The 19,148-nt window shown below is 38.4% G+C and overlaps 2 protein-coding genes across 3 annotated transcripts; both read right to left on the bottom strand.

Annotated features, from left to right (window-relative positions):
- Nucleotides 1-1,077: 1,077 nt before the first annotated feature.
- On the bottom strand, nucleotides 1,078-4,476 carry ASHR2 (ASH1-related protein 2). 2 transcript variants are annotated; one of them, XR_015836969.1, is made up of 3 exons: nucleotides 3,112-4,476; nucleotides 1,847-1,962; nucleotides 1,078-1,289 (listed from the first exon to the last, which is right to left on the bottom strand). XR_015836969.1 is itself a non-coding variant. In XM_021971781.2 (2 exons), exon 1 carries the CDS (start codon nucleotides 4,400-4,402, stop codon nucleotides 3,146-3,148), a length of 1,257 nt encoding a protein of 418 aa, XP_021827473.1. In that variant the 5' UTR covers nucleotides 4,403-4,476; the 3' UTR covers nucleotides 1,078-1,289; nucleotides 3,112-3,145. The 2 variants fall into 2 exon arrangements, 1 of the variants encoding a protein (XP_021827473.1); XM_021971781.2 differs by lacking the exon at nucleotides 1,847-1,962.
- A 2,007-nt stretch (nucleotides 4,477-6,483) lies between these two features.
- LOC148297732 (uncharacterized) lies at nucleotides 6,484-7,923 on the bottom strand. The gene is made up of 2 exons (XM_088247991.1): nucleotides 7,863-7,923; nucleotides 6,484-7,016 (listed from the first exon to the last, which is right to left on the bottom strand). The coding sequence occupies exons 1-2, from the start codon at nucleotides 7,921-7,923 to the stop codon at nucleotides 6,484-6,486; spliced, it is 594 nt and encodes a 197-aa protein (XP_088104117.1).
- Between the last annotated feature and the right edge of the window lie 11,225 nt (nucleotides 7,924-19,148).

Here is a 19,148-nt window from a genome sequence, read left to right as displayed (position 1 = left end):
AAATTTACTACTGCTCAAGTTGCGGCTATTGTTGTGTATGGAATCTACTGCTTTTACGTTGGTAAAACGTGTGATGAAGGAAGGGCTCGAATTGCATATGTTCACCATTATCTTTTCCCTTAATCCTTTTATTCTTTCTATGGGCTATGTGTCCGTTCACCGTCCACATTCAGTAATGGATGGCTGGCTAGCTCCTTTGCTTTGGAGAGAGAAAATCATAAAAGAGAGAGACGGAACAGAAAGCAAGAAGAAAGCAAGAAGAAAGCAAGAAGAAATTCGAATATTCCCGTATTCCTTAATATGGGAAGGACACGGGTAAAGATAAGCGCAAAAATAAAATACAAAGCAGCAAAGCGCAAAGCAAACCGGTCCACTCATAAATTTGCATGGTTTTAAAAAATTCCAAAGATATAGAACCTCCTCCATCTCCTCCTCTCCTCTCAATAGGCGCCGGCCGGATATGACACTAGATTGAATTTAACAGAACATACGTAAGATAGGCCAATTGATCAGGACAGTGAGACCACACCATGTTTCATTCCGACCATTAAAACTAAATAACCATATCCCAATAACAACCACCTACGTGTGATTAAATTAGGTAAAAATTAAAAAACACAAGCCCATCCCATTGCCATTGCCATTGCCATGGCCACCGTTCATGACGTCCTGAAATGCAATATTCCTAATTTCTTTTGCAGGGCATTGCGCACGTAGAGACAAACACAGAGAAAAGTTACCTCTGTAAGTTAGGTTTTGTGCCTAAAAGCTGGAACCAACGTGAGTGTGTAGAGAGCAAGGCGGTGATAAAAAAAAGAATAATATGAAGCATGTTATTATGTTACCTATTTCTTTCCTCCAAAAACTGTTGGGGTTGGTTGGGTATGCAAATAAGCCTGGTGGTGGTCCAAAACTCCAAACAGCTAGTGGGCTGATTCACCATCGCCACCATATAATGTGAACGTGATTAGGAAGGTGTCTACGTATTAGATTCGATCAAGGTTGGAGCAGTTAAAGGAGGGGCTAGTGGGTTTACCAAAACCAAATATAACGCATATTACAACAAAAACAGGAAAATTTTCCAATCAGTGGTTTTTTCTTTTAGCTTCATAAAATTGGTAGTGCTTTGTCTACACTCTCTTTGCTTGCTATTGGATTGTTTGCTATGAGTTTCTTTTGAGTAAAGCAAAATCTTACCGCCTAAAGCATATGATCCCGCCACGTAATCGGGGCACACACTTTGAATGATTGCTGTTGGCGATTGACACCCATTGTTTCGCCAAATGCTTCTGTAATTTCACAGAAAGATTAACTTCTAATTAAAAGTAAGCTCAGTCAGAGGAAATAAGAATATGGTTGGTACTTTTTTTGGACAGATTGTTTCAAGCAACACTCTCAGAGAGAGAAAGAGAGGGCATTTGCAGGCGAATGCTGCAGACAGACTTGAAACAAGAGGAGGAAAAGCATTACCATATTGTTGGTGATAGCATAGTATAGTTTCAAGCCAAAGAATGTGTGAGCGTAACATTTTCGACGTGATAAATACAATTCCAATCAGCTAGCATATGCAGACACGCTTAAACAACACACAAACTAAAGACCCTTTGTTATACAACTTCTATTACCAAAAGTCAACATTGTAATACCGCATTTGTCACCAAACCTTAGACGAAACTAAGCTTTCCTAACCCAGTTTGGTATCAAGTCTGGAATTTCCACCAAGCAGCTGTTAGCTCTAACTTAGGAAAACAAACTTTTGCTAGATTAGAAGACTATGGCACAGGCAACAACCAGAAATCATTAGGTCATAATATCTCTTAACAAGAACTAGAATATGCCAGCTTACCCATCGCATAGATAGAGGCATAACCACTGCAATAGAAACCTCCAAAACCTCTAAGGCTGTTTATGATTTTTTTAACTGAGAGGATCATGATGCACCAATTTTTGATCTCTTGAAGCCTGTGACCAAACATTCAGTGAGTATTTTTAGCATATACCTAATATAGGGTTAATGCATTTAATCATCTTGATTTCCATAGAAGCATGGCTTGAAATCAGAATATTACCATTTATCCGAGTCTTATCCATTAATTCTATATTAGCTTTTTGCAAAAAGTTGGATAATCCTGGAATGATATACATGTTCACATGATCATATCAATTTTATACATATGTCTCACCTTGTTGCCAAAGAAAGCATGGCTTTGTTTTCCACTTAAAAGTATTGGCTCTTGCTATTTTTTTAAAGTAAGTACTCTTTACTCAAACTTCTTCTACTACATCGTTAAGTGCACGATTCAGACACAGGATGTCTAAGCTTTCCTTCTGTCAATTTTCACCGACAAAATCCACATTCCCAATTATCATTAGGAAGCTTTTATTAACCAGCAACCAGATATGACAATTGAAATTTTTTTTTCTTTGCTTGTTTTCTTTTATGATTTTTCCCTCTAGAATCCTGAAGAGAAAAATAACTAGAGAAGAAGTATTTCTCTAGTCAAGAGAACCAAAATGTCAACACATTCAGAACAGGTTACCATGCCTCTCAGCCTGTTCTACTAGTTTAAACAGAGACGTTTTAAACTTTTTCTTCATGTACATTATCATAGTTAAATTTTGGTCTGAACCTGTACTAATCACGGATAAATAAATGATCTTGCAACAACAGCACAAATAACCCCACACATTTTGCTAAGGACGCTGTGGATGAGACAGAGATAATATGAATCGTGTCAGATAAATTTGAATTGCCTAGCAAGGACAAAAACAGAGGATCACTAAACATGCTTGGTTGGTAATGCATCTATTTCATTTTTGATAAGTGTCATTATCTTATAGGAGAATCCTAATCACAACCAATTAAGCTTTTTCAGTAATAAAGAAGTTTACAAGCAAGTATCATATAACAATTGAACTGGTGAGAGAGGTCTGGTCACAAGTCATCAAAAGGTGCAAATGCATATTGAGGGTCAAAACCCAAAACTACAAACTATTCACTTCACAGCAGATGCATTTGAATAAAAATATTATAGAACTGAACGGGAGCCTACAATAACTACTTAAAGCAAAAAAGTGATGCCAATGTAGAAAAAAGATAGTGAAACTTACAGAAAGCCAGCAAGCAACCAAGAGAGCAGTTAATTTAGCCATCGATTGAGAGCCCATCATGACCATGACCATTGATCTCTTCATCTTTCTTCAGGTTGCCACAGACATTGCATTCCATGACATTAGACGGAGTTCCATCATCTTTGGGGGGCAAAGGGGCCAGAGTGCCCCAGCAATTGGTTCTATTACACATGAAACTGAGGAAGAAATAGGCGTGTGGGAAATCAGATTCCACTTGGGCTTGGGCTTCTTCAATGTCACTACCTGACTCTGGTTCTGATTCTGAGGCTGCTTCCATTTCCTGGTCTTGGTCCTCGTCCATGCCCTCTGCTTCTTCCTCACCCTCAATGTTTTCCTCATTATCAGACCAATTGGCTTCGACCTTGCAGCGATCACATTGACAAGCAAACCCATAGTCCTCCGCCAAAGTCCTCTGCCGGCTAGAATAACTCTGGTTCACCGGAAAATAGCTCAAGCAAATCTCCCTTCCCGCCGGAACATCATGGATCATCCTGACCACCATATCGGTGTTGCGGTCGCCGTCAGCGTCGACATAATCGAATCTGCAGGCATTGGGGAGACAATCGTGGTTGAAGAACGAAGCCTTTGGATAAATGGCGTAGGCTCTGCTGGACCTCTGCGAAGTTTCCGAGAAGGGCTCCATTAATCCGAAGGCATTTAGCTTGTCCTTGGCCAGCAGAGCCGCCGAGAGCTCCACCGAAAACAGCTGCTGCTCTTGGAGAGATGGAGGAGGAGCGCAGAGGGAAGAGATGAGACAATGCAGAAAGTGGGCAGCCGCGGTGGTGTCGGAGGCGGCCGAGTCGTCTGGCTGGCCCTGGAGAGACAAGAGCATCTGGAAATTGGACGGGGAAACGATTGCGAGGTTGTAGGCAGCGATGAGGAAGCGGGCCTGGACCTGACGCTCCAGCGGTTGGTCGGAGAGAGGGGAAGGGGAGTCGCGGAGGCGGCAAAGGGCTTGGCAGACCCAAGGAGAGTGGGAATAAGAGAGAGCAGAGGAGAGGCAATTGGAACTGCAGAAGGCATGGTGTGAACACCATGGACATACACAAGCTGAAGAACCAGCAGCTTGAGGTTGAGGTTGCTTTAGGGTTTTGAAGCAGTGGTTGCAGTAAGGGTGAAGAGAAGGAGAGATGAGAGGAAGAGCAGAGTATAGGAGGATTGGAGAGTCTCTGAGAACGATTTGACCGCCCCTCAGTGGCTGAGCCGCCACCAACGCCCTCCCTCTCCCTTCTGTCTCTTTTACCCTCAATAAGTCCTTTGTCATTTCCATTTGCGTCTACGCTTCTCAGTCGCTTCAGTCTCAGATACTCGGAGAATTCCACCGCCGATTTTTTAGGGTTTTCTCTCCTTTTTTTTTTTTTTTTTTTTTTTTTTTTTTTTTTTTTTTTCTCTTTTCTCTTTCCTGATCAAATAGACAGATTCATTCAACCGTAGCACCTGTTGGTTTTAAAACATTTTTAAGAAGTTGATTTGAACATTAAACATACAAATTAATCAAATTAATTGCAGCGGAAGAATATGGTGGTTGTTTAAATTCAAAACAAAACTTCTTCCAAGTATCTTAAGCCATGAACATTGATATGTTTTTCATAAATGAAAATTCAAGAGAAATGATAAGTTCTAATTACCCTTGAAGCTATAATATGAACCAAGTTGTGTTTTGGTCTTTTCTTGATGATTTCCCTTTGTTGATCTCCTCTTGATCTTTCTCCTCCTTGTGAGCCACAAAAGTATATGGCCTCTAAGTCTCCACACCAATGGAACCTTGAGATGAGAAAAAGTATCTTGAGAATACAAGGATGCTAGTGCAAGATCCTCAAGATTGGTTTCAATCTAAACCCCTTTGAAAGATGATTGTGTTTCACTCTTGAAAACTCACAACTATCTCTCTTTGATCTCCCAAACCTATTTGGTTGATGTTGGATTGTGTTTGTGTGTATTATGGAAACAATTCCCATACACCTTTACTTAAGCATTTTCGGCCAAACCCCATTGGGCTTCCAAAATTGGGCCTTATGACACTTAAGCCATAATTTAGGTGTCTTAAGTCCATGGGCTTGATACCCAACCATTTGGGCTTCTCATTAACTATTACCGAGGCCCAAATACATTTTTACATGTAGTAAATCATCCACATCAAATCAATCAAATTGATTTCCTCATTCTCATTTGTATTACTCAAAGTTAACCATTTAAGGTGTGCGATCCATTAGGTTCTAATTTAGCAAGGCAGTGGGAAAACATTAGAACTCTTTCTAACCAACTGGAATTAAAACCCCCTTTTAATTCTTCCTTTATTTGGATCGATCACAATCAATCCTAGGACTTCCACAAGCCAAGAGTGACATCTAGCAATATATCATGACTACCCAAACTAATTAGAATAGATGAAGAACCTATTCAGTTGGAATTGCAATGCAATACGATCCTTCTCTTATACAATGTTTCCAATCATATTATTAGGGTACAGATTGATAATGTCAAACCCCTAATATGATTAACCTCATATGATTCAATAGAACATAATTAAAACACTTTCTAAATCATGTTCAAGTACTTCGGCCGAAGATTCACTGAATCATATCTTGAAACATTCTCCTTTTCTTATCAAAGGTAGAGATTCCTTATTGTACATTCACATATCTCCATGATGAATTAAGAGATCCCAATAACACATAAGGAAAATCTTTTACGACTTGCCTTTGTGAGTTATCAAAGATCAATAACGCATCACAAGACAACCATGATGCCTCAGGTCTAAGGACTAATTTGCATTATTGCAACTATAAGTTCTCGTTTGACATATAGATAAATACTCCATACGAGAACTGCGGTTGATCGCGTTCAGTGTACTCATTCACTAATGAGCACCCACATACTTGTATTAGTGTCAACTACACAAATGGTTTGAGACCAACCATCCTCATTATTGAGCATACATAGTATGTACCAATCTTGACGGTTTATCAATGCCCATTTGATAACCCTATGATTAGGAACATTTTGGGATACTACAATTAGAGATTAAAGGTCTCCCGAATCTAAACTTCTTTAGATTACTTTATCTCTTATTTAGTATACCCTGGACTTTTTGTTTCTTTATGCGACATAAAAGATAACAAAATAATATTGCCCTTTATTTATCATATACGAAATGTATTCTAAGGAGATTACATCAAATGTATTGGCTCTTAGGGCACATTTCTAACAGCACCAACCAATGATAAGGTTTACAAACGAACAGAGAGCGTTAGTGTGGCCTCATTAAAACTTTGCCATCCAAAACCCCCAATGGGGGAAAATCCGGTCAAGGAAAAAGAGTACCACCGCATCTCAAAAACAAACAATGAATTACACCATAGCTATATCCTTATTTAAAAGAATGCTTAACCATGGAGGAGCACGGTCTTTCCAAAAAACTCGAGATCTCACTCTCAACCCATGCTGAGCTAGACTATGTGCCACCCCATTACCCTGTCGGTGTTGGTAGAACACTTCAGCCACCTCTCGATCAACCATTAACCGACGAACATTCTCCACCACATTACCAATATTACTCCACCAATCCAAACCATCTTTAAGAATAGAAACAACTTCTTGAGAATCAAGACCAATGGTAAACCGAGTAAAACCCATGTATCCCATCATCAATAACCCTTCCCGGACAGCCACCAACTCCGTGCCCAAAACATCCAAACCAGGTGGACCAAACGATGCGAAACCACAGATAAAGTTTCCGGCGTGGTCACGACAACATCCCCCCAGACCTCGACCACCTTGCTCATGTCCCACAGCCCCATCACAGTTAAGGAGAAGAGTATTGACCCGTGGTTTCAACCAATGGGCTTGTGGAGAGACGAGGGGGAGCTTGGACCGCTCCTCGTCTGTTTCGGTTTTTTTATTTATAGGAATTTAGTGAAAAACCCAAAAGAAGCAAGCAGCTTTCAAAAACACCCAAAATTTTTTCAAAATGATGAAAAAACCATTATCTTTAGTATCAAAGACATGCAAATCCTAGAGCTCTTTTCTTCACCCAAAACCACAGCAGCATGTGAAGAAACCAGACCTGAATGCAAAGATTTTGTCTTCAAGTAACCAGACCATGTGAAGACGTTGTCACTTTGCATCTACCCAACAATTATTATTGCGCAACGACAATATCAGAAATAGTGTTTTTGTCTCTTTGTACATATTTTTAAGTGTATTTTGTCTTAAAAGGTAGAAGAATCGTTTGTTTGCCATCAGTTGGCATGTGATGTATGTATGAAACTTCAGAAAGAGATAGAAATAATATCAGATAGAGAGGCTTCTCCTCTCATCCTTAGCCATTCCTAGTAGAGTCGGTGAAAATGGTGTATATAGCTTGTAGCTCCGAAGAAGAGAAGTACAGCACCAAAGAAGAAAAAATCTTAGTACTTCCTCCTTCAGTCTTTTATCAATAAAACTCCCTTTGTTCATATAATTTATCTTATTCTCCATACACTTCAAACATTGTTAAATACCACAAACCACTGATTAATATCCAGTAAATAGCAATTTCAGCACAAAGCAATTAAGTAAGTTTCTTTTACTCTTTTTTTTTTGGTTTTCTTAGAAGACTTCTTGTCCAAAATAGGGAAACACTTTTATAATTATGTTATTATCTTGCTAAACTGACGGTCTATACTCTGTTTGAGTACTTGGTCATGTTTATATTTGCCATAATGATAATAGGATGCCTGTCAGGGAACCTCTGAGTTCTGCTTCATAGCCCTTTAAGTTGGCGTCTTTGCAATTCCATGTTCTAGCCATGGTGTCTGGTTGTCATGTTGGCCTTTAGAAAACTGTGACCAAGCCCCGCTTGAAAAATGGTATCAGAGCCTTAGTTTAGTACCTTAATAATATGATTATGATAGTAAAGTACCTTGAGGACAGAAGTCAATCAACACAACTGATAAAAACCAACGTTTTATAATATGTTACAATTTTGTTAAAACCATAATCACTAGTTAAAAATAGGCCTGTAAAACGGGCCTTTTCAGCCCTAAGGAGTTATCGGGCCGGGCCGGGCTAGCCCTATATCAAATATACAAAGCCCAGGCCCTACCCATGGGCCTAACATTTTCGGGCTTATGATCGGGCCAATGAGTCGGGCCTATTTAGCCCTATAAAACACACGGGAACCGCTGTTCTTCGGTGTCTACAGTTTCTGATCAGAGCTTGAATTTCCTGAACTGGTTGGTGATTCAAGGTCCAAAGGAAGCTTCATTTTTGCCAAAGACTCGGTAAATTGCTGCATGCTTTTCATGTACATGTCTACAAAATCCTGCTGCACCACCTGCTGCTCAGGAACGGTGACAGTGACAGTAGGTTTTGCAAAAGAGGGAGAAGAGAGAGCGATGGAAAAAAAGAGAGAGCGATGGAAAAAAATAGAAAAAAGAGAGAGATATGGAAGATGACGCAAAAGAGGGAGAAGAGAAAAAAAATTGCAGAGACTAACAGAGGAAGAAGGAGGAAAAATAGAAAGAGAGAGGGAGAGAAGAAGAAGGAAAAAAGAAATAAAAGAGAGGGAGAAATGGAAAGCAACGGAAGGAAGAAGAAGATGGGAAAAAATAAAAGATGAAGGTGTTGAGAGAGATGAGATATGGGAAGAAGAAAAGGAATAAAAATTAGAAAAGAAAGAAAAAGAGGCGTTGGTTTCGGTGCATCTTCAGATGCAAGTGCATGCTCTCTACATTTTCAGTTTCATCATAAGCTTTTGATGAGACAAAGCATGCTTTCAACTTTCAAGAAAGAAAGTTGCCGACAAACTATTAATATTATATATAATATAACTATATTAATTCAATTAAATAATTATAATCGGGCCGGGCCGGGCTTTGAAAGGGCTTAAAAATGAGGCCCAAGCCCTACTCATTAGACTTCGGGCCGGGCCAAGCCCGCCCATTACTTCGGGCCGGGTAAGCCCATGCATTAAAAAATAGGGCCGGGTTCGGGCCAGCCCATCGGGCCCGGGCTTTATTTACAGGCCTAGTTAAAAACAGTAAACCCTTTGCATGTTTGGCCCTTGGTGGACACCTATTAGAATAAAAGAAAGGTTACAAGAATTAAAGAAACAGAAGGCTGAATACCAAATAGAAATTAGGAATCTAGAAGAATTAATAAAATCACCAGAAGTAGGTAATTATCCTAGAAGAAAATTAGAAGTACAGAATAGTATAATAAGGAACCAGTATCATTCAGAAGTCTGTAAATAATACATAGAAGCATTTCAAGAACATTTAGGCATCTTAAAAGAAAAAGGTAGACTTAGATAAAGACAATTATATGATAGAGTACCTTAATCTAGAAATCAGTGAACAACAAAAGAAAAAATTAACTTTATATAATAATACATTAGTTTGTTACTTTCCACAAAAAGAACACAAACACCTTTTACATAGCAGTAATAATCCCCTAGAAAATAGTATTATTGATCTTTTAATTAGTCAAGCAGAAAGTGTAAAATTTGAACATAACAAACATAATAGAATAATTCAACAGTTATTAGAATATTTTCAGAAAAATTCCTTAAAAACAATAAGACAAAACCTAGATTATATAACATCCCAATTAGAAGATAATAATAAGAATATTCAAAGATTTCCTAGTAAGAAAGAAATCAAAGACCTCATAGATCTTATAGATAGCAAGCCAAAACAAATAGAACTCCAATAATTAGAAATTATTGAGCAACTAAAATAGAAGTACAAAAGATAAAACTAGTACAAAAAACATTAACTGAACAAGTAGAAAAGTTACATAATAAAATAGATAGACTTTTAGTTTAATGACATATTCTAAAATCAATAATAAATATATCAAAGCATTAGAAGAAGTTGGTAAACTAGATAAGGAACCAGTAGGTCTTACAGAATTTACCACATCTGTAGCAAGTAGTAATATCCCTATAAGATAAAATAATTTAATTATCCAATTAATTTTAAATCTAGCTGAAAAAGTAGATCAATTAGAGGAACAGATAACAAAAATTAATCAAGTAGTGCACAATACTACTTCTACACTACCTAAAGACTTAGTTGACAAATTAAAAAATTTAACCTTAGGAAATAATCCTCAAAAAAGAAAAGGAAGAATAAATCCCTTTGATAATAGTAAATGGAACTCTATAGAAGAAAAGGAAAAGAAATAGTTAGAACAGAAGATATATACCTCAATGAACAAGAAGCACAAGAATTTCTTAGAAAAGGTTTTGAAAAATCTCATAAAAATAAATATAATTTATATCAATTAGGAAGATTTGAAAATAAACATAGTATTGTAAGTAGTATTAGCCAACATGAAGTTAGTTGTATAGATAAAGAAGTTACTCTTTATTTACTTAGTAATACAGCAATAGAACATCTTCAAAAGTCACACTACAAACAAATTCATATAGGAACAATTATCATAGGAATAGCTGGACTCACAAGAGCACAAGTAGGAACTAAAGCACTAGTATACATATATGATGACAAATGGGATAACCATCAGCAAGCAGCTATAGCTACAACAGAAGTAGATCTTAGCACAAACCTAGCAGTCATAGGATGTATTCCTAATTATGTTATGAATATTAGAGAATTTAGTAAACATATTAAAATTAGCATAAGAACGAAAAATTATAATATGAAAGGAGAATATAAAAATTTAAGTATTAGCCTTATGTACGTAGGAAAAATTTCAGATAATTATCATTATAAATTTAATGTAGAATTTCAAAATTTAGTACAAACTTTTGGTAGTAAAACCAGTAGATAATAGCTTTTTAGAAGGAACATAATGGATTTTACCTAATTTACAAGTAGCAAAAAATAGACAACCTGATAAAGCACAAATTTTTGAAAATCGTATAGGTGAAGCAATAGTAAGATTTACTAATTATAAACAAATAAATGATGTAGAAGACTTAGAAAGTGAATTAGAAGAAGAAATACATATGGCATTTGATAATTTAAAAATAAATATGATTGAGCATAATTTTGATAGTATAGTTGATAAACTTATAGATGACATATAAAATTTAGATGAAGAAAAATATATAGAAAAATATAAGACTTATGACTTAGGATTACATAGATTATCAGATAAAGAAATGAAAGATTTAATGTTAAATATAAGATTAGAACATATTTTAGGAGAAAAAGAATATCAAAATATGTTAATAGACGTAGAATGCATGCCAGTAGAAGACCAATATAGTTCAACTGGACCATCTGTAGCCCCTGCAAGTAGAACAGACCAACACAATCTTAGGTAAACTAATGAACCATATAAAGAAAATAATGAAGAAACAGGTAGAAGTGCCTTCCAACAAGATAGAAGTGCCTTTGTTTGGGCCTAATTTGACACACCCAATCCAAAAAATCAAAAAGCCCATATCAATTTTGGACAGCTACCAACGTCCCTTAAATAAATGGGCCAAGACTATACACTCAACCCAACATTGGAGGCCCAGAAACTATCAAACCACGAGGATGACTTAGGCTTCGAAGAAACCCAAATTGGGCTTGACATGTTCAAAGTGAAGAAAGATGAGCCCAAAAAAGAGACAAACCCATGTGACCTCCTGACTTGGAAAAGTCAGCAATTTCAACTGGGATTAATAAAGAGTTAATAGGGGCAGGTATAAAAGAAGGACATCTTTGAAAAAACTATGCCGCCAGAAGATTAAATCCCTTTTGTATATTTAGAGATATTTTTCCTGCTCCAAAAAGGCACCATTTTCAAGGGATACGCAGACTATGTTTTCTAAAAGGAGATAAGCAGGAAACATGGAGTTATTCAAGACTGAAAAATTAAACTTACCATCACAGTTTGAAACTCTTACAAAAGCAGTTAAATTGAAAGAAGGGTTAGGTTCCCCATCAAAATGCAGGGAAGTGATTGCCTCAGGAACTGACTATTGAGGGCTTATCTGCCAGAATTGATAAAACCCCATTTTCCTTTGCATTTAAAAATGAAAGATCTTTTGAGAATTTTTTCCGCCCATTATTAAAAGAATTAGAACCCCCACTCCAAAAAAACATTTCCTATAAATATAGGAGAGGGTGAACAGAGCAAAGGACCAATCGATCAAACAACCAAAAATCAGTCAAAAGACAAAAACTCAAAATGATCACTTGATCTCAAAGAACCTTCAAACAAACTGAAGCAACCAAAAGCTCATTAAGCCACAAGAAAGAAGCTAGCTACAAATCGAAACTTCTAGTTTCAGACTTAGAAAAAGTCATTCAAAACGAGATTTCTCTCGTTACAAATTTGGTTCAGCAAAAGCCAAAGCAAGCAGAGTCTGGGTTTTTACAAATACGAAAACCTCAACAAATTTATGGAGAGCCCGACTAAGCAGAACAGGTACCACAGTGCAGTTCCAGCTCAGTAATCCTCAAGTCCAGCCACTTCTGCCCCTTTCAGACTGTTGAGGCCCAAAAATCCAAGGGCTAGGCCTAGCACAAATAATTAATCGCAAATGAAGCCCAATCGGGACATAAGAAAAATTGTAGGACTCACCTACACGAGCTGTGGGTCACATATCACGCCAAGCAAGCATGCCAAAAATGCGACGACTTTATAAAATCACACTCATCAACCCATCTGATGTTATTCGATCCAAGCACGGCTTATCATGGCACAATAAAACTCAAGCCCAAGCACGATAAATAAACACGCAATGCCGTCAAGCCATGCTACAAGCTCAAGTGGGCCCAAGCCACGTAATTACCCGGGGCTTGCTGAGAAGGTTGTGGAATGGACGGGTACGAGCACTCACGGCGCCCATTGAGGGATCGAGGAATGGAAGTTTTAGGCCACTTGGGAGCACTAAAACTCAGGCCCATTCCCCGGGCCCAAATACATGGGTTAGCATGAGAGAGAAGAATGGGGTCCAATGCCTTAGGAGAATATCCCATAGGCTGCTGTAGTATTTAGGAAAATCCACGATAGTTAGAATGCCCAAAAACAAATAAGCCACTTCCAGCAGCTGGACGAAAGCATGCGAGCCGCTGGAAAAGAGAGCACCAATAACCCTAATACTATACACAAAGCCCAGCCCAACGTTTTATAAAAAATTCAGCCTCGAGCTCCACCCTTATCAGAACCCCAGGGTAGTCAACGAGGGACCATAGCCAGAACCAAAGGAAATCCATGTATGTAGAGGGAATACCCACTGGATAAAGGACTTCATCCATTCTCTCCTTTCCTCTGCGAGCTTCAGTTTGAAAACCAAGGGAAAAAGCAAGTGGCGCCTCACCCCCATGGAGAAACCTAGCTGTGCAGAAAACCTTGGAACTCAAAGGGGTCTGCGCTCCGGGGGAAGAAATTTCACCAGAAAGAGTGAATGGAGAGAAGTGAAGGAAAGTTGGGAATGGAAGATCGACCAAATTAGAGCCCTGAGCGCCTATAAAAGAGAGCTCCCTCTACCCAGAAACACAACACCATTCCAGAGCAAGACCAAGCTTTGTCAAGCGAATTGGAATTTACCCCATCCTCTATTTCCATCGTTTTTCCTCTCCCTCTGAGATAGAAACTCTCCTAATTTCCCCTTCTTCCACTCTAAAACCTTCTTTTCTGAAAGAAATTCATGCTTTAATCTCTCTCTCTCAAATTGCTAAACCTGTGAAAGCTTAGCTCCCATGCCACAAGCTCCTCACGCTAAGTCATTAACGAATTTTTCACGGTCTTCTGGTTGTTGGTGAAAAGAACCCAAACGTATTTTTCTAAGGCTTCAACAAGTCTTTTAAAAATTCTTTTGGGAGTCTGGTTCTTAAACTCAGGCATTGGGAGGTTTTTTGTTCGTTTTCTTCTCACAGCAGCCCAAGCCCATTCGTCTGGCTACTGGAACAAAAAGACCCCTACATAAATTGGCGACTCTGCTGCCATTTTCACTAATGCCTCCAAAGAGGAAGAAAGAGTCACGACCCCAAAGAGGAAGACTAGGAGCAACACCATGGCTTCCCAAGATGGACCCGACCACGGTGATTTTGAATCAAGGCAAAATGCCTCTTCTAGAGAGCAAGAACGTGCAAGTGAGGGAGCTTTCACCCTCACAAATCTCATTACAGCTATCCATGCTATGGGGGAAACCCAGAGGGAGATGATGGACACTGTTGTGTAGATACAGCTGCACCAAAATGGATTCAGTTGCATCCTCAACTTGTGATACTCGCAAGTGCACGAGCCGTTTGGTAGTATAGCGTATGTAAGTGCGAGGTCGATCCCACGAGGATTGGTGATTGAATGATCCCATTCATTTTCCCTACACAAAACAGAAATGAAAAAGAAAGGAAATAAATACAACAAGAAAAAAGGAAATAACTCAAGCAAATAAGTTCCCAAGTTCAATTAGATTAATGGATTGATTCTAGCTAAAGTATGATTAAGCCATGGTGTGTGGTCATAACCTTGTGTTCCTAATTCCCTAATTTGATCATTTGTTGTCTAACCTAAAATTAAGCATTAGGAACCCATTAGGCATAGAAGAACATTTTAAACAACCAAGTATGTATCTAATCCCTGTTGTCGAATGTCCATACATACTCTTCCTATTCATAGTTCAATTCGAATTAAAGCATGGTGTATACTCTTAATTCAAACCAAGATAGCTAACATGCAAGCCTAAATGGTGATCAATCATTCAAACTAGCATATTAACTTATAAGCATAATGAATAAGAACAAAAACCATAATTGAAACTTGGAAACTAATTCAACTTGAAAACTTAAGGAAAGAATTTACATTACAAAGAAAAATAAATTACAACTAAGAAGAAAAAGGAAAGCTAGAATTGAGAACTAGAAAGCAAAATTAAGAGAATTTGAGGGAGAGAAGGGAAGGGAGCTCTAGAGAAGTGTTTGAGAGCTCCCCCCCTTGGGGTGTGTTTACAAGCTTAGAGAACCTCCCTATTTATAGGCCTAAGGAAGTGAAAAATCTGAATTCAATATGGCTAATGCATACAACACTTGTTTTATAAAATCTGAAATGGTTGATGCACTTGTATTAGAAAATTTGAATTGGTTGATGCACTTCACCAATAAATCCCACCAGCAGCCCTAGCTCATCTTCATGTCACCATGACCAAGCTTCCAACCAGCTCAATAGCTCATGCCTAGCTCACCATGACCAAGCTTCCAACCAGAAACAATAGCTCATCCTGAGGTCAGCATGACCAGCAACTTCAAGGGCTTACGAATTGGGCTTCCCTTAAGCAAATTAAGACTTTAAGCACTCAAACTTGAAGTTCAGAATGTCTTCTTTCCAGCCATATATCATTTGGGCCAATCCAAGGTCGGAGGAGAAAGTTAAGGCCAAAACAAATTGCTAACTCATTTTGCGCGCTGATAAAATCCGTCCTGAGCATGGCTCTGTGTTTGCTAGGTAACAGACTCCATATTTATCCAATGGGGCTGAATTTGGATATGTTATAGTACACACCCATTGGAACAACTTTCATGAAGAATGCGGCCTCATCCGAGCTGTGTAGGTTGCTGAAACAAATCTTGTAATGTGACCTACGGAACTGGACTGGCAGGGGGCTGTAGCCAAAATGAGTTTGTCTTTAAGCTCTTCATCCATTCATCCAAATTAGGCCTTAACATGCTTGAATTGCATGAATTATGCTCTCTTGCTCTTTTTGCCTACAAAACACACAAAGAGAGGCAAATAACATAGAAATCTAGGAAACTAAGCAAAAGAAGTAAGTAAATTTGGGCATGTATATGTATGAAATTATGAGCTTAACAGACACCATCAAAGAATTGAAAGGTTCTGTCTCTAAGCCAATAGAAGAAAACGACAGACACCCGCAGGAGGAGTCTGCCGCTGCTAGAAAAGGATCTGAACAAAAGGGGCCATCTTTTGTTACCCAGGAGGATGTCGTTGCCATGCTGGAAAGGGAGCTTAACCGAAACCAAGAAGATTGGAAGTATATGCCTCAACCACCATATCCATCGAGCTTACTCCAGCAGCCATATCCTAAAGGCTACGGGGCACCAAGCTTTGTTCTCTTTGATGGAAGAAAAGGAAGTCCAAAGGAGTACATCAATTGCTTCATTGATTCTTTGGGACCACATGCTGGTGATTATAATCTCCGGCTCCGAGAATTTTCAAAAAGCCTTACTGACCGTGCTTATACCTGGTACACCACTTTAGCACCAGGCTCTGTTCGTTCTTGGGAGGATTTGGCAAGCAAGTTCTGTAAAAAATATTTCCAACACGAAGAAAGAGTCACGACCACTCAGCTCAACAATACTGGCCAGAAACATGGGGAAGATCCCGTTGACTTTGTACGCAGGTTCCGAGACCTGGCTTTGGATTGCTATGACGAAAATGATGAGGAGGCGCTTGTTGAGATTTGCATCAACAATATTGTGGCAGATTACAGAGTCTATTTGGAGAACATTGGCATCAGTCAATTTTCTCGACTACTAGAAGCAGTAAGGAAGACCAGTATGTCCGTCAAACCTGCGGGGCAAAGGACTTGGAGGAACGAGAAGAAAGAGGCGCACCAAGCGCTAGCTATAGATGACAAGTCATCCGGCGACAACAACTCACGCAAGCGGAAGGATAGGGAGACATATCCGCCATTCCCATGCAAAGATGAAGAATTCCACGCCATCCTTGATATGATGATCGCTGATGGTGCAATCAAGCCTCTCAGACCTTATAAAGTTCCTACCAGGGAAGAGAAGAATGATCCTAGGTACTGCCGCTATCAGACCTTATAAAGTTCCAACCACTGCTTGCCAAACTTTAAGGAGGATCTTACATGCTGTTGTGTAGATTCAGCTGCACCAAAATGGATTAAGCTGCATCCTCAACTTGTGATACTCGCAAGTGCACGAGCCGTTCGGTAGTATAGCGTATGTAAGTGCGAGGTCGATCCCACGAGGATTGGTGATTGAATGATCCCATTCATTTTCCCTACACAAAACAGAAATGAAAAAGAAAGGAAATAAATACAACAAGAAAAAAAAGAAATAACTAACTCAAGCAAATAAGTTCCCAAGTTCAATTAGATTAATGGATTGGTTCTAGCTAAAGTATGATTAAGCCATGGTGTGTGGTCATAACCTTGTGTTCCTAATTCCCTAATTTGATCATTTGTTGTCTAACCTAAAATTAAGCATTAGGAACCCGTTAAGCATAGAAGAACAATTTAAACAACCAAGCATGTATCTAATCCCTGTTGTCGAATGTCCATACATACTCTTCCTATTCATAGTTCAATTCGAATTAAAGCATGGTGTCTACTCTTAATTCAAACCAAGATAGCTAACATGCAAGCCTAAATGGTGATCAATCATTCAAACTAGCATATTAACTTATAAGCATAATGAATAAGAACATGAACCATAATTGAAACTTGGAAACTAATCAAACTTGAGACTAAAGAAAAGAATTTACATAATGAAAAGTAAAGTGGAACTAAGAAAAACTTAAGGAAAATTTCAACCCAAAAGATTTCATTACAACAATTGAAAACTAGAAAGAGAAACTAAGAGAATTTGAGGGAGAGAAGGGAAGGGAGCTCTAGAGAAGTGTTTGAGAGCTCCCCCCCTTGGGGTGTGTTTACAAGCTTAGAGAACTTCCCTATTTATAGGCCTAGGGGAAGTGAAAATCTGAATTCAATATGGCTAATGCATACAACACTTGTTTTATAAAATCTGAAATGGTTGATGCACTTGTATTAGAAAATCTAAATTGGGTGATGCACTTGTATTAGAAAATCTTGAATTGGTTGATGCACTTCACCAATAGATTCCCACCAGCAGCCCTAGCTCATCTTCATGTCACCATGACCAAGCTTCCAACCAGAAATAATAGCTCATCCTGAGGTCAGCATGACCAGAAACTTCAAGGGCTTACGAATTGGGCTTCCCTTAAGCAAATTAAGACTTTAAGCACTCAAACTTGAAGTTCGGAATGTCTTCTTTCCAGCCATATATCATTTGGGCCAATCCAAGGTCGGAGGAGGAAGTTAAGGCCAAAACAAATTGCTAACTCATTTTGCGCGCTGATAAAATTCATCCTGAGCATGGCTCTGTGTTTGCTAGGTAACAGACTCCACAATTATCCAATGGGGCTGAATTTCGGATATGTTATAGTATACACCCATTGGAACAACTTTCATGAAGAATGTGGCCTCATCCGAGCTATTTAGGTTGCTGAAACAAAGCTTGCAATATGACCTACGAAACTGGGCTGGCAGGGGACTGTAGCCAAAATCGAGTTTGTCTTTAAGCTCTTCATCCATTCATCCAAATTAGGCCCTAACATGCATGGATTGCATCATTTACTATCCAAAGCCATCATTATTACCTAAAGCTCAATGAACTGAAAGATAAACACAAAAAGGATTAAAAGCACAAGTTTAACTCAAAAACATAACCAAATCATAAGCTAGAAGGGTACAAAATGATATACAATTATGAACCGATCAAATACCCCCAAACCTAGATTTTGCTAGTCCTCGAGCAAAACAACACAAAACAAAGTTGAAAACAAAACAAGAAGTTAACTAGACCACTTTCGTAGGTAACTCGATTGCATTGAGCGAATGCAACAAGCCTTTAAACCTCTAGGCATCCCTAGTAGGAGGAGTTGTGTCTCCTGAGGGTTTAACAGAAACGATACCCACAAACGTTTTACTAACTCTACAAAACAAAGTGGTTAGAAAACTTATTAGATTTGTTAGTCTTTAAGCAAAATAAACGAAACACAAAAACAAAAACAAAAATAATTACAAAAACAAAACAAAAATAAAAATATAAATAAATAAATAAAAACTCAAAACAATCTTTCCGAACATTTTATGAAGAGAAATGACTCATGCACATGACTCAAAAGTTTAAAAGCTCAATTTTAGACATTATTTACAAGGCGGCAAAGTTCAAAACATAACATGTTCAAAGTGTATTAGTGTGATAGCCAAATGCAACAAATTCCCCAATCTTAGTTTTCACACAATTTCAAAAATCATACCAAGTACAAATGCAATTTCA

This window comes from Prunus avium, chromosome 1, assembly GCF_965620075.1.
Source record: "Prunus avium chromosome 1, drPruAviu1.hap1.1, whole genome shotgun sequence".
NCBI lineage: Eukaryota > Viridiplantae > Streptophyta > Magnoliopsida > Rosales > Rosaceae > Prunus > Prunus avium.
This window is presented reverse-complemented; position numbering and strand designations above follow the sequence as displayed.

Excerpts from the sequence above, each read along its gene's own strand:
- LOC148297732 (XM_088247991.1), bottom strand. The coding sequence starts at position 7,923 with ATGGCTAGAACATGGAATTGCAAAGACGCCAACTTAAAGGGCTATGAA. Across the intron at positions 7,017-7,862 it reads CTATGAAGCAGAACTCAGAG|ACGAGGAGCGGTCCAAGCTC; the intron begins GTTCCCTGACAG and ends AAACCGAAACAG.
- ASHR2 (XM_021971781.2), bottom strand. The coding sequence starts at position 4,402 with ATGGAAATGACAAAGGACTTATTGAGGGTAAAAGAGACAGAAGGGAGA.